The sequence below is a fragment of the Gossypium arboreum genome, chromosome 11, assembly GCF_025698485.1.
Source record: "Gossypium arboreum isolate Shixiya-1 chromosome 11, ASM2569848v2, whole genome shotgun sequence".
NCBI classification, from domain to species: Eukaryota; Viridiplantae; Streptophyta; class Magnoliopsida; order Malvales; family Malvaceae; genus Gossypium; species Gossypium arboreum.
Genome location: NC_069080.1, coordinates 10,855,334 through 10,871,081, shown reverse-complemented (window position 1 = coordinate 10,871,081; position 15,748 = coordinate 10,855,334). Strand labels below are relative to the sequence as shown.

Genomic DNA, 15,748 nt, shown 5'->3' with positions numbered 1-15,748 from the left:
TGATGAAAAATTCGAGTTAAATTTTATGTTTGTGAATTTACCGTTTAATTGTATAAAAGAATTGATGATATATCTAAAAATATAATGTGAGAAACAAAAAACAAGTCAGACAAAATGATGTTGGAGAAACCAATAGATTAAAACTGATTTTATATTTTCTGAAGAAAATCTTTGTATAAAATTAGAAATCTAATGTGAGAAACTAAAAACAAGTCAGAAGAAATTATGAGAAGAAGCAGATAGGTGTGGGACAGGAGAATAATTCAATAGGTAATTAGGCATTTACCAACCAACCGCCTCGAACTTGAAGGGTAGGATTTGTTGGTAAGGAAAACTCATATCCCTAATTGTTGTTGGAATGGAGGGCTTGAAGCCGGCATGTGATTCAACATTACTTTATAGTGTAATGTTCAAACATTGTTTGCAGTTTATTCAAAAAGCATTATGCAATAGATTCATAAGAAACTGATGTGGTGAACCCTTTGTTGTTGTCCATTTGAAATTGGAATAAATATTTGTTGAAGACACGGAACTCAGTAAACTTGGTCCTGTAATAAGGATTTTCTGTTTGATGTTTTCTGCCGAGTAATTGCCATGAAAAATTGTACGAGTAACACTCCATTTTTCATCTTCTTTTGCTAATGAATGAATGTTTCAACTTTAAAATCCAATAACTCGTTTCTTTACCGTGAGTAATCCTATTGGCTGTCCTAGGAATATTATTAAAAATCAACACAAAATTTACAGGCCTTCTCAAAGATTGGGTCAAACCTTTTATATATTATTATTGTGTTAACTTTTATATTTTTCATATTTAACTTTTGTTTTAAATATAATTTAATAACTTTTTTATATTTTTTATAACTGAAAATAATTTAATAAAATATCTTTTTAAATTAATTTTACATTCCACAGCCCAAACAACATAATATTACATTTCAACCAAATAAAGTAATTTAATATATATAAAATTGCTTCTAAAATATGATATTAGCTTACGTATACATTTCCTTCTCTCTTTGTTTTTTTTCGAAGAACATTTCCTTCCTTTATTCTTAAGCATAATATATACGGGATAGAATATTAAATTTTAATTTCAAACCAAATCTATACCCTAATTTTAAGGTTGTTCCCAAAAATTCTCTATCTAGAGTTTGAGAATTTGATAGCCTAATTCTATGACGATATAATAATATTTTTAACAATTTATTTATGTTAATTATTTAATTAGCCATAGAATAGATGGTGGTGGCATGTGCGTACTACTAAGGAAAGGTGTTTCGGAATAATAGAGTATGATTTGTCCTTAGGTTAATTTAATTAATTAATTGTAGCTAATCTTTAAAATTTTAAAATATTTTAATTGAATTTTCAGAATACATATATATATATATATTAAAAAATATTCAGATTGAACTATATTAAATAAACCCAAAAACAAAATCTAAGCAAACCAAAAGAGAATGGGCCGAAAACTAACGGCCTTAATCCAGAAACATCTATCTAGGAAAAGGAAAGTAAAAAAACAGCAAAAAAAATCTCAATTCAATCTGAAAATGAACTGTCACCCATTTCAAGCTTTTCTAGAAAGCTTATATTACTTCTATTGTCGGTTACAGTTCTCCGAGGCTCACGATTAGTCTTCTCCAAGATCACTATCTATCGTTCTCCTTGATCTTCAGAAACCCTAAAACACTCTTCAATCGAGTTCTCGTTCTCTCTGATGTCATGATCCCAGCGACTCCCGAGCATATTCCGGCACCACGACTTCCAGGTAAATCTCCTTGTTCCTTCTTAAACTCTCTGATACTAGTTTGTGAGCAATTATGTTGGTTGATCTTTGTACATGTTTGAAATGAATGCTTTGAAACCCTCTCCGATTGTGATGAATGTCTCTGATGTATGCACTTATTTCTAATTTGCCAATGGCTATGGACCGACTTTTCTTTATAATTGTTAATGCTTTGCCTTCCACTTCTAACTTGTCCACTCATATTATATCAATCATGTCATTATGTTAGATTAGACATTGAAATTAGTTTGAATTTGACATTGAGTATATTTTAAATACGGTGAACAAATTGTTAAAACGTGTTTACTTATCACATAAACATGTTAAATATGAAAAATAAATTGTATCAATAAAATTTAGGAGGGTCATTTTTTCTAATTAAAACATCAAATCTGAGTTATTTATGTAATAGTTACATATATGTTTATAATTTGATCAACATATCTTAAATATGCTCCACATCAATTTTAAATTAGCATTTAACACTCGAATTAATGACTAGACTAATAAAAGAGCATATTTAGATTCAATTAGAATATTTCAAAGTTTAAAAAGCAATTTAAGACTGGGCCATACATACATGTGTGTTCAAATTATTATAATTTTTATACATTAACAATTTGATTTATGTAGATTTTGGCATGTTCGTTTATATGCATCATATTCCCGTTAATTTTAGTTTACTTTCGGATTTTTTGTAATTAATGGCTCAATTAAAATTTATTTATATAAATTTTAATGCACATATTATAGTTTTGTTGTGTATATTTTACTCTTGGTGTTTTAATTTTTTATGATATATCTTAATAAATTTCATATTTTAAAAGAAAAATTAATGTATCAAATTGAATACTAAAGTTAAATTTAAATAATTGTGCAGAAAAAATATTAAGTATCAATTTAAAAAAACTCAATTATCAAATAAAACATTAAAACTAAATTTAAGTATTAAATTGATAAAAAAAAATTAGAAATCAAATGGAGACAAACGAGCTGAAGCAGGTCCCAAATGGCATATGGCCGGTTGCAACAGAAAGGCGACATGTAATTGGCAATATTTAGTAGGATAAAATGTTCGCGTTGGGTTATCATAGGTAAGGATTCCATCATATAAACATCAACTGGTTCCTAAATGCCTTACCTACTTTCCTCACCTAATATGGGCCTGAAGTACACCAAAGGATACGTCAGAGGCTCCTCACGTTGTGAATGAAAACCAAAAGGCAATCGTTGCATGTGCTAATATTGTTGCTGGCTTAATATACTATATGATGTTTATATTTAGGCTCCGCTTATTTCATTCGACATGGTTTTTGAAAATAATTTCACTAAAAAAATTACTTTTTGGAAAAGTTAGTATATTTTAGTGTTTGGATAAATCTGTTATCATTTTTGAAGAAATAAAATATAATTTTATTATTATTAATTTCAAATTTTATAAATTATAAAAAATATAAAAAAATTTAATTTAGGAAAATCGAGCGGTTACCAACACTCTACCTAACTACAATTACTTAGATCAATCACGTCTTTTGAGAGGGAAATAAGGTTTTAATAATTTAATTTAGATGATTTTCCTTTTTCGTTTATTTAAAATTCATGTCTTCACATATGGATGAAATTTTAAAGTCTTACATGATGAGAGCATTGAAGTGGTAAAACAAGAATTCTGGAAGAAAATCATTCCCTAATAAAACTCCCATTGTAGTCGCCTAGCCCTCGATGACATTAAAACGACTAACCCACCAAGAAAAATAAGAGTGGGGGTGCATTTTGACGTTATCATCCGTCTCCGGTGAGTTTGGGGGGAATTTTCCAGTGCCATCCGCAAAATGGACAAAAAACATCCAAATCTCAAGTTGAGAATAGCATTGATTCCCACCAGGCACATGGGATCGATTTGATGATAAAACATTATTTTCTTTTAATCTTTAAAAAATATCGAGGAAATCAAATCATTACCATTAATATTCGATTATCATCTGGGTATGGGCCACCTTCAATGGTATTGTCTACACTGCAACTCATGACCTAAATCAGTCAGATTTGGGCTTCGAGTTTATTCAAATTAACAAATCTTACACTAATGGGCCAACTGTCCAGACAACTATTATGTATAAGTCGGCCACCAGTAAATAGTAGTTCAAGTATGGCTGGCACCCCTCGGACTTTGCAGTTTGCACACATTTTACTTTTATATATAATAAACTATTTTTATTTTAACGTAATTTATATTTAAAAAAATTTACCCATGTTCTATTTGTTTTGCATGTAAAATATTTTCCGTAAAATATTTTCATTATTTTACAGTATTTATTTAGTGAAAAATAAATTATCAAAAGAAATCATTCTCTAAAAAGAGAGTAAAATCAAAGCTTTCTCTGAAATAGAACGAGAAAAATTGAATTTAGTTAATTCAATTTATAAGATTTTGAATTAAAAAATTACAAAAATGAAATCATTTATTTTGAACAACAAAGAGCGATTAATCAAGCTCGACAATGAATTTTCCAACAAGCTTTACAAGGAGCTCTAAGAACTCTGAATAGTTTTGTAAACAACGAGTTACATTTTCGTACTCTTAGCGCTAATATTGGCTTGTTTGGGGTGATGAAAGAAGTAACTGATTAGCCTTTTTTTTTTTTACCTTCTACTTTATTGTAGATTGTAGGTATTATTTTTTTCTTCCAAAAAATAATTAGTAAATACTCATGGTAACTATTAGAGCTGACAAAATTAGTAATATTATTCATGAATGTATTGAGCAATATAATAGATAAGTGAAGATTGTAATACCAATTTTTTTTTTCGTAAGACATTTTCTAAGCTGATAAGATTTTGTTCACTGTCTTCATTGTCGAAGAAATAAAAAGGGGAAGTTTTCAAAGCAACAGAGGGGAAGCTCTCTTCACTGTCGAATAAAATAGCCCATTGTATTTCAATTTTATATTTTTTATGATTTAGTCCTTAAAATCCAAATTTTTACTAGTCTGCAATTTAATTCCTCAAAAACAGATTTTCTTATTCCACAGTTCAATCCTAAACCTCGTTTTGTATAGTTTTGCAAAATAGTCCATTTTCTAAAATTTCCAGATTTAATAATTTAGTCCTTACAACTAAAATTGTCAAAATTTCCAAAAATTAGTCCTTGAGTTTTGAACAGTTAAACTTTCATATTCTATTTTCCAAAATTTTAAATTCTCAAATAATGTAAGTTTGTCCTAAAACTCAAGTTTTGAAATCTTTACAATTTAACCCTATAATTTCAAACTTTACTATGTTATGCTCAACTTTCCAAAATTTCATATTTCATAATCATATAATTTATTTCATATTTCATAATCATATAATTTACTTACTTCAATTTTTATCAAATTAAATCATTTTTTAACCTACTCATCCAAATAATATTAAAATTATATATTTGCCACTTTCAACTTAATTAAACATAAATTTATATGCCCTAATGTATGAAATTAACAATTAAGCTTAATTAAGTAAATTAAGATTGAATAAAACTATTAAGATTACATAAAACTAAAACATGATTAATTAAAATATAAATAAGCTTTATGAAATAAACTCAATTAAACAATGAAAAGATAATAAAATCTCAAATGTATGTTTGTTTCATTGAAAATAAATTTTATGAAATATTTGCAAGAACTCTACTAAACAATAGAAAATATTTTACACAGATTCATCCAAACACCGAAAATATCAACTATTCCAAAAGATAAGTCATTTTCTAGAAATTATTTTTGAAAACCATTTTAATGAAACAAGCATAACCTTAATTTAGTTATATATTATTATAAAGTAAATAAACCATCAATAGTTTTCTAAAATATATATATAGTTAATTATGTAATTCTTATATTATGATTATTTTACTATAAAAAAGATAATATTGATGGGAAGGGTAATCTCAAATCTCAAATATAAACAAAACATAAAAAAATAAAATAAAATTGCTTTCTAATAAAACTAAACACAATGGCATTTACTTATTGAGAAATAATAATTTTATTTGAAAATGACCACAAGTGAATGAGATAATTTTAATAAAAAGATGATTTTGAAGATCAAGATAATACCAAATACAATGTTATTAAACGGAATAAATAAAAACCACAAATGTTTTGAACATGTGGTGGCGCTGTGTTGTTTTATTTTAGACATTGGCGTTGGGTAAAGCAATAGCAGTTCAAGACTTCAAGCATTGGTAACTTGTTAGACTAGTTTCGTCATCAGATCAACGAAGGGCTGGGTATGGTCTTTATCAACACACCATGTCATCAAGCGGACACCCTTTCTAGGCAATGGCAGCGATCCCATGATGCCAACAGGGATGATGCTAGAACCCGGAATTGGAACCATGTGGACCGGGGGGCCCCACCCATAGTCAACCTGGTTGAACCCCAACCTACCCCATTCCGATATAAACAAAGTGGTGTACCCTAGAGGTGCTAGAAATGGGTCCTTCCCATTTCTCAAGTAATCTCCATTCTTGAACTTACCAAACTCAGAAGGTAGCTTAGTCTTGGCTTCTCGTATCAGTTTAATCACTTCGATTGCTGATGCTTGTTTAAGCAAGTCGCAGGGAGCTGTGATTGTTATCGGGAAGAAACAGTTGCCATAGAAGCCTTTAGGCAAAGGAGGCTCCACTAGCTGACGGCAATTTGCAAAGAAAAGAAGCCGGACTTCAGTACCTGGCTCCAAGTTTATTGCTCTTGTTCGAAGGCTCCAAAAATTAGCAGCCACGATTTCGAAAGCAGAGCAAGTTTGCCCCGTCGATTCATGGAATTGTTTCTTTAGCTGATTGATTTCATCCATGGAAATATCAATGCTCACATGCTCTAGCGGCTTGGCAGGCATCGGGGGTGGTGGCACTGGCAAGTTTGCCAATTGGATAACATTTGCTTCTTGTGTTGGAGTTGGAAAAAAGTCCCTTTGCCACACCGGTTCAACGCTTAGATGCTCTATGCCTCTCGCGAACTCCCCTACAGCGTTTAGGAACTGTGCAGATCCTAAGCCATCGCATATGGTGTGGCAAAATATTAACCCTATGACGAAACCTCCGCATGCAAATTGTGTCACCTGAGACAAAGAAAAAGAAAAACCCATGCACGATGCCTAATGAAAAGAAAAACCCATGCACAATGCCTGCATTAGGCTTAATCACATTACTATCATTGTTGGTTTAAATTCAAAATTCTGGTACCTGCATTTGTACAAGAGGTTCCATGCCTTCACTTTTAGGAACTTGATCAGGAAGAAGTTCATCATAAGGAATGTCAAAATTAGCATCGTCGAAGTAATTGAATGCATGAAGGCTAGACTCAGCTGATGCCTCGACGAACCAGGCACCTTCTCCCGAACATTCAACCTGAAGCTGATTGTTATCGGGCTCTTTTAGCCGTCCAGCAAGTGGATAGTAAGGCACCAAGGCCTTGGACAAGGCTTCCCTAATGACCTTTGATGCTTCAGGGCCATGTTTGTATACATGCAATGTGCGGGTATAGCATCTTAGAACCGGCACTTTATCAATGAATGATAAGTCAAGCTTGCCAGATGGTGTTTGCTGAGATGGAGTCACTAGGCTTCGCCTTGATCTCATAACACACAGCGCCATTGGTAAAGAATATGGCAAAGAAAATGATGATTGCCCTTTTAACAGACACCCGTCCTTATATATGTAAAACCTTATATTGGATATCTGTATTTAAAACTAGACTAATCTTCATCTTGGCTTTCAAGTTCAATTTGGCAAATGGAAAACTATAAAGTTTGCCCAATAGCGCGTGCACAGTAAGTTATGTTAGGTGGCTTTCAATTGGTTTAATTTATAATGGTAGGACAAATTACACTTACTAAATTTTATATTGAATAATACGATGATAAATTATAAATGCCTTAGCATTGGTATTAACATTATAATACATTTTTATACAATATTAACAATAAGAGATGAGATCACGTTATAAAATCCATATCAAACGAGTTTGGTACTAAAATTTATTTTTTATTATTAAATCTCGATGCCTATTACATCATTTAAAATGTTTTTACACATTGTAAACTCTACTATAAAAGTTTTGCCCCTTTTTTAGGTCCTTACTCAGAAATTAATATTACAATTCTGTTTTTCTCCTGCACTTCTAACATTATTTTTAAGGAATACATTTGATTTTTTTAAATGATTCCCAACTTTCAATTCTTTTCAATAAAATTCTTTTTGCGTTTTATTTTGTAAAATATTTTATTTGATGAAATGTTTTATAAAATAATTTTATTAAATTTTTTAAAAATAAATTTTATTTAATTTAATAAAAGTAATATATTTGATATATATATATATATATATATATATTTATTTTTTAAAAAAATACTGAAACTAGTACTTTTATAAAATAACTCCTTATTGGAATTTTTTCCTTTGGGCAAAAGTTATATTTCATAAAGATATATTTTTTCTATACAAAGATAGGGACAAAGGTAGCTTAGTTCGTGCCCATGTCAAATATTTGTTTGATAATAGATTTAATCATTTCTTTATTCAAATCAAGACTCATAAAGTAATTATTAGTTTTACTTCTTCAACAAATTTACATACAATCAATTAAGTCTTAACTTGGTTGACATGAGTATTGTTGCCACTAGAAGAGGATAAGAGTTTAAGTGTATTTAAACGTGTTTTATGCTCTTATTTAAGAGTTGGAAAAGAATTATAAATAGCAATTTTACATACCAAATAGAGAAATTACAACTATTTTAACATTGATGAAAAGAAAATCCTATATTATTGCACTAACTCATCAAAGAGGTATAAAACTGAAGTTATTTAGATTTATTTTAAAAGAATATGGTTTATTTGTCTACACAAAACAATATTATTATTGATATTTAAGTCTAAAGTGGATAAGAAGTAGAAAAGCAAGAGAAATGAGATCAGTAAACAAAGAATGGATGGTTTAGTATTTATAGGAATAAAATAGTGATAGTGGATGTAAGAATGTTGTTAATTGGAACCTAATTATACCATTTTACTAAATGAAGCAACATAATCCATATTGCGTCCAAACAAGGATTATAGTATATAAGGTGCAGTGTGAATATTTTAATTTTAATTTTAATTTTTATATATATTTGACTGAAGAGAAAGCAGAGTGTGTTCCTTAAAAGCAATGTCACAATATTGAAAGTTTAAACCTGAAGCCAGCTACCTCTCAACAACCACCACGATCTTGAAGACGCAAAAAAGTAAAAGGCTTCTTTTTCTGTTGTGTGGGTTTTCTGCTTTCTGAGATGGCAGATGAGCCTTTTCTCTCCCCCCAATCAAAACCCGAATTTCGGCACATCCTTGATGGCTCTCATCATGGCTTTTATCTCACAATCCCACAGTCAATCTCAACACCAGCCCTCTTGCAATCTGAAATCGAGGACCACCCGCAGATTCAACCCCCTCCCCGTTTTGATTATCCTGTTCCTAGTACAGGGTCAAAGAAGCCCGGTTCTCTCAAGCGATGTAAAACGGCTCCGGCCATGGCTGTCATGCGTGATTTGAAGCCCAAAACACCCCAAGTGCCTAAACCTCAATCCGAGTCCAGCTCCATTATCAGGCAAGCTGTTTTCTTGCTTTCCATTTACTTAATTCTCGGTGTTGTTATTTATTCGTTTAACAGAGATGAATTCTCGGGTATCGAGACTCACCCGGTTGTTGATGCTCTCTACTTCTGTATAGTCACTATGTGCACCATTGGTTATGGTGATATAGCTCCTTTAACCCCAGCTACCAAGATTTTTGCTTGTGTGTTTGTGTTGGTGGGTTTTGGTTTTATTGATATATTGTTGAGTGGGGTTGTGAATTATGTCCTCGACCTGCAAGAGAACATGATATTAACTGGGATTCAGATGGAGAAATCACAACAAGGGTTTTCAGCTAGGGATTACATTGTTGATGTGGACAAAGGAAGGATGAGGATTAGGCTTAAAGTCGGTTTGGCACTTGGGGTTGTGGTGTTGTGTATTGGGATCGGATCTCTGATTTTGTACTTTGTGGAGAGCTTGGACTGGGTTGATTCTATTTACTTGTCTGTTATGTCTGTTACCACAGTTGGATATGGGGACAGGGCCTTTAAGACTCTGCCTGGACGCTTGTTTGCTGGTGTTTGGCTCTTGATTTCGACGCTGGCCGTCGCTAGAGCTTTCCTGTATTTGGCTGAAGCAAGGGTTAACAAGCGGCATAGGAGGATTGCCAAGTGGGTACTACATAGGGATATCACTATTGAGGATTTGCTAGCTGCTGACATAAACAACAATGGTTTTATCAGGTCGGGTTTCTATCTTTCTAGCTCATTTTGGAATGAACTCTATGTGTTGCTTGTTTGAAATTAAAGGGCTTGTAGTCTATGAATTCATGAGGATGTTTATTTATTTTCTAGCAGACTAATGGGGCTTGTTTGTAGTTCTTTTGCTTGTGATGCTTTTGTTGTTCATGTTCCACCTTAAAATTTCTGGTTGCAGTAAATCGGAGTATGTCATTTACAAGCTCAAAGAAATGGGGAAGGTTGGGGAGAAGGATATATTGCAGATATGCAATCAGTTCAGCAAGCTTGATACAAATAACTCTGGGAAAATCACTCTTCCTGATCTCTTAAAATATCAAATGTGATATTCAACAGACCAAGTGAACTATATTCATTTGTCTAGAGATTCTCTAGACTTGTTCTTGGAAAAGGGCATTTGCATGGGGGAGTTGTACATTCATTCAGGTTAGAAATCCCAATTTTTTTACTTTTATATTGTGATATATAAAAAGGAAATGGAATCAGAAAAGAGAGAAAGGGCAACGAGATGCTTCTGATCTCATTCATATTTGAATTGTAAATTCTTTGTTGCCTATGTATTCATCATCCCCACTTTTGAAATATATATAATGAAAAGTAAATACATATTCGTAGATGATGCTTCCTTTTACCTTCTTTTTGGTTTTGTTCGCAAAAGTTCTTTGCTTGTTGGAGTAGCTTAGAGATCTTACAGGTGGAATTGAGGGATCCATAATACAAATTATCTTCACTCACTCTTCAACTTTCTAAATAAATGTATTTGTTGGATTAAATGATGAGTTTAGCTCTTATATGGTCCCACCTATACACATATTTAACTACGGATTTTGATAAGTTTATATTTGATTATTAGAGATATTATACAATTCTTTAATTATGCTTGAAATTGATTGGTTCATTTATGTAGAACTAGGTTAAACTCTGTTTTTTTTTTTTTTTTTTTTGAAACTTGTCTGATAATCGTGGTTACTAAGACAAATTTGATCATTTCTTTCAGTTTTACTTATATTTAGTTTCTTTATCCTTTTTATTATTCTTCAATTCAAATCCTTCAATTTTTATTTGTTCTAGTTTTAATTTAATTTCAAACAAACAACTTCGGAATCAAATTTTATTGAAAGTTTGAATTTTGGATTAAGGCTGTTAATCAACCTATGTTTGTTTATTTTAAACCTGTTCTTGCTAAGAATTTCAATTTTATATTTGTGTTCATTTGTTCAAAATTATGTACGTTTATATTTATTCGTTTAAATTAAACAAATATTTCATGAACAATAAATAAATATGTTCACAAATATTAAATATATATTATATTTTAGATATAATCAAATATACTATAAATAAATAAATAAATAAAATAAGCGCCCAGATAATAATTCTATTAATATATAATGATTTAATAGTAAATCGGCTTTTAAATGAATTTTAAACAATTTAAATCAACATAAGCAAGTTTGTTGATTAACAAAAAGAACAGAGTAAATTTTGGTTTAAATTGATTTATTTAAGTTGATAAATGAAAGTAAAGGAACAAAGTTAAATTGTTGATCAAAAGCTTACATATCGTGATTGTCTTGGTGCAATAAGCTGGATGGTTATAAGGTTGCTCGGCCTAATTCTAGTTCATGTGGATTTCTTAGATCGGCAGCCAACATTTGATCTGAATTTCACCACCAGCTCCCCCTTTTCCAAATACCTCTAATAATCCTTTTTTTACATAAAGAAACCAATATCCTCCAAAAAGATAGAATACGAATTGTTCTTATCAATCAATACAACCATACTTGATTGATTTTCATCATAATCCAACATTACCATTTGAAATCTGCAAGACAAGCTGAATCTGTTTATTCAAAGATTTGAAGTGGATGCATTAGGCTAACGGAATCACTAAATTCTTTTATGGAAGTAATTTATTTGGTAAGAGTCATCGTATCATTGGAGAATATGAGAGTACTAGCAGATACAAGTGTAGTACAAATTCATCCCACCAAAAAGGGTTCTTGTATGTTCAACTGGCACTCAAAGAAGTTGCTAGTACTGTAGTACAGGGTCCGTTTAGTACAAGTTGTACTGTAAACGTTATTGGGGGGTTTAGCTTAAATAGCTCAGATGAGAGCATAGAGCCATAGACATCAGTGTGGCAGGTTTCTTTGGGGGCATTCCAACAGAGGCAAAACAAGATGAGGTAACAGTCAATATTGAGAGAGAGTGAGAAAGATGGGAGAGACAGACAAAGACAGGGAACAGGCTGAGCATGGATGGATCTACCAACTGATTCTGTTGTTTCTCCGCCCATGCACTGCCTCTTCCCTGGCTCTGCCTCCTCCATTTTTTTCCTCCCTCTTTTTTTATTCAACTTTTTCACCTTATCCCATTTTGGAATTATTATTATGACTGTAATTTAGATCCAGGTTCATGATAGGTACCTTTTAACAAGGTAATTGTGGTGACTTTTGTTGAGCCCCAATGGCCCCAGCTCTTTTTTCTTCATTTTCTCTCTATTCTTTTCAATCCAAGTATAGAGATTATTCGTTTTACTGGTAATGGAAATTTGCATTTTGATTCTCCAACCATTTCCAGGAACCTTATTGTTTTTTCCACTATCACCATTGATTGGGGGGAAATGACACAATAAGAAGACTTGAATAAATGCTGCATTGCTTTAAGTGACAGACTGGAGATAGATAGAGGAGAGGAAGAATATCAGGGTTTACCACAATCCAGCTTTTAAATTCACCCCGTGGCATGGCCACTAGGTTTCTGATACAGGTTGTTTGGGCAAAGAAAGTTTTCTTCTAAGAAAATGGAATTTCACACCTGCCCCCCAGGACAACACCCTCAATTACCAACTGTAAACTACGGTTGAATGTTTTATGTTTGGAACAAGTTTGTGTTCTTTGATCTGGGTTTTGAATAGAACTAGCTTCATGCAAATGGACAAGACTGCAACAACGATGATATTATTATTTCCTCAGATGTAATGTTATCTGCTTTTGCTTCCATTTTGTCTTGTTATCTCGTGATTTCGGGAAAAAAAAACTATCACTTTAAAGTCTGGGTGTTTTTAGCTTCAAAGTACTGATATTTTATGAAATCAAGTTCTTGGTACCTTTGGGAGACACCTTCAAAGAGTAAAAATCACATCCATATTAAGCAAATATGATTTGGAATTTTGTTGAGTGTGTTTAAGATTCAAACCAATTATCACTAGGGAGATAAGTAAAACAAGTCTAGCACATTACTTGCAACCTTCATGAAAGAAATCCACCCTAAAACTGGAATTTTTTTACTGAAGAAAAAGTATAACAAGGGTCGGACATCAGCTTCAAATAAACAAGGCCCAGAGACCCATTTCTACTATCTACAAATTGCAAAGTTGATTTTTTTCTCCCATAAATTCTGTTTTACAATGAAGAAAGTGATTACATCAAGGAACAAGGGATATAACATTAGAATTGATATATTAATATGACCTGCATTCGTGTGGGGCGTAAGTTCTGGCACAGCCACCAGTGACCAAATCTGCTTTCATAATAAACCAGCAATACAGTAGCTCTGGGGATCATTTTATGTCTAATCGAACCAGCAAGCTGTAAGGCGCAGAGAAACAATTAAACATCAGAAACTAAAAAAGCATTGTTTCAACTCTGATTGGCCTTAGGCAAGGAAAAACTTCAAATCTGCCTAAAACTAGACTAATGGATTGCTAGAAAATGAGGATAACAAAAGCTTATGATTTAAAAATTCATCATCATGGAAGTAGAACCACATAAATATAGCAGAATAATTGATCCACAATAACCACCCTGAAATATGTCTGTCTTATGAAATTTGATATTATGAATTTATGATGCAGGAGAAGAAAGAAAAAACGGAACAAATAAGGTAAGTAGAAACAATGAAAAGTCCTAGATTGAGAGGCACTGTTCCCTCGGGCTGCAAAACAGGATTCTTGTATTTGTCCCTTTATGAACGGCCAAGACAAGGTTGAGCCGGGAATTGGCCCAGTTGGCTATGCATGCGTGAAGAAATGATTGGGTCAACAAACTCAGATGCATGTATATCGAAATTTACTCTCTTTAGCTGTGATTTGTAAGGATCCTAGTGAATAAGGAATATGGACTAGAGACGGGAAAAAGAATAAAAAAGAATCGGTAGAAGAAGAAGAAAATAAAGAAAAAGAATTGTGAGTACTTGTTATCATCATCAGTCCAGCATACAGATTGAGTGCAGTCAAGTTGAATACAGGACTGAGTTTCGGCAAGTTTATGGTCGAGTTTACCCGATTCGATAAACTGCAAATCCTCCAAAAGTATGACATAATGTTTATGCACATCTTCTGCAGTTTTTTCCCCTCCAACCATGGCGGCTACCACTTCCCAACGATCAGGGTGTTGTTCATCGACCACTGCTAAAGCCAGCTCAAACAACTTGTTCTCCTCCCAGCTCCAACCACACAGAACATCAGGGAACCTATCCATATGTCACCCCTTTTTTCCTTTGATGAATTCAGTAATGGTTCTTTTGAGGCAATTAATGAAAGACTTAATAATAATTGCTTTGCATTCTAGGATTCATCGAAGAAAAAAATGGACAGGGTAAACTTTGTTTGATTTTCCAGACCAGATTCTAACACCCCTATGTCTTTGGGGAGGTGTCAGATACCTGTTTTGAGCAGCAAATCTTCCCCTTTTTTGTTTTTTTTTCTTTGATGGGTCTTTTTGTCAAATATACAACAGGGTGGAATTTTTTTTTAGTTTAGATCTAACCATGGGCAATGAAAAAATATTAAAAAAAGTTAAAAATGAACTCAACGTAAAATAATGGTTCCATTAATTTAATCAATCAGGGTCTAAAACAGGAGAATCAATGGCGGAAAACAGACAAAACTTGAGGACTTTCACTAACCATTTCTTGCCTATACGTATTGCATTGCATCGGATTCTAAAATATTGTAAGATCCGGCAAATACAGCATTACATGCAATATTAAAGTAATTATAAAACCCAATAATGGAAACGAATCTACCAAGATTTTATCTTGAAGCCAACAAAAAGTTATCACATTTTTCTCAAATTTTTCTACCTTGAAACTAAAGAAAGAGACTTTTGTGGGCAGGATTACATCTTTGCTTGATTTTTCTCTAGTAATTACTACAGTTGAGAACGGGGGGTCATTTTCAAGGACTTTTTAATGGGTAGAATACACTTGGTTGCAGAAGAAAATATACATTTATCGCCTCCCTTATTTTTCCCTTATTGGACACCTTCGTTGCCACTCAAAACTCTTCTTCTTCATTTCTTAGGGTAAGGTTTTGGTTTGCTTTTTTAATTGATGTGTTAACCTGTCTCCTTCAGTCCGGACACTTTTGGGACCCCCAATCGATTTTAACCATATTCGAGGGCTTTCCTAATAAACACATCAATTAGCATCCTATAATTGTATCAAGGGTAATCTACAACTACAGCCATTAAACTATTAGTAAAAATAAATTTTGATCATTTAACTTTAAAAAAATTATAAAATAATTAATGAATTAAGCAAAAGTTTTTTGTTTAAATCATTAGACTATTAAGATCATTACACCAATTGAAAGCTATCATTT

The 15,748-nt window shown here is 32.2% G+C and overlaps 3 protein-coding genes and 1 long non-coding RNA gene across 5 annotated transcripts; 2 read left to right on the top strand and 2 right to left on the bottom strand.

The window, feature by feature from the left end:
- Positions 1-5,794: 5,794 nt before the first annotated feature.
- Positions 5,795-7,539, bottom strand: LOC108472864 (acyl transferase 4). Its single transcript, XM_017774421.2, has 2 exons — positions 7,017-7,539; positions 5,795-6,892 (listed from the first exon to the last, which is right to left on the bottom strand). The coding sequence occupies exons 1-2, from the start codon at positions 7,425-7,427 to the stop codon at positions 6,026-6,028; spliced, it is 1,278 nt and encodes a 425-aa protein (XP_017629910.1). The 5' UTR covers positions 7,428-7,539; the 3' UTR covers positions 5,795-6,025.
- Positions 7,540-8,920: 1,381 nt separating this feature from the next.
- LOC108470852 (two-pore potassium channel 5) lies at positions 8,921-10,754 on the top strand. The gene is made up of 2 exons (XM_017772347.2): positions 8,921-10,125; positions 10,319-10,754. Exons 1-2 carry the CDS (start codon positions 9,101-9,103, stop codon positions 10,464-10,466), a joined length of 1,173 nt encoding a protein of 390 aa, XP_017627836.1. The 5' UTR covers positions 8,921-9,100; the 3' UTR covers positions 10,467-10,754.
- A 978-nt stretch (positions 10,755-11,732) lies between these two features.
- LOC108470549 (uncharacterized) lies at positions 11,733-13,195 on the top strand. Of its 2 annotated transcripts, none has more exons than XR_001869343.2 (2): positions 11,733-12,328; positions 12,724-13,195. It is a non-coding gene; the product is annotated as an uncharacterized LOC108470549 (long non-coding RNA). The 2 variants fall into 2 exon arrangements; XR_008274532.1 differs by having other exon boundaries at positions 11,733-12,580.
- Positions 13,196-13,494: 299 nt separating this feature from the next.
- On the bottom strand, positions 13,495-15,103 carry LOC108470548 (protein RADIALIS-like 3). Its single transcript, XM_017771899.2, has 2 exons — positions 14,338-15,103; positions 13,495-13,733 (listed from the first exon to the last, which is right to left on the bottom strand). Exons 1-2 carry the CDS (start codon positions 14,622-14,624, stop codon positions 13,706-13,708), a joined length of 315 nt encoding a protein of 104 aa, XP_017627388.1. The 5' UTR covers positions 14,625-15,103; the 3' UTR covers positions 13,495-13,705.
- Between the last annotated feature and the right edge of the window lie 645 nt (positions 15,104-15,748).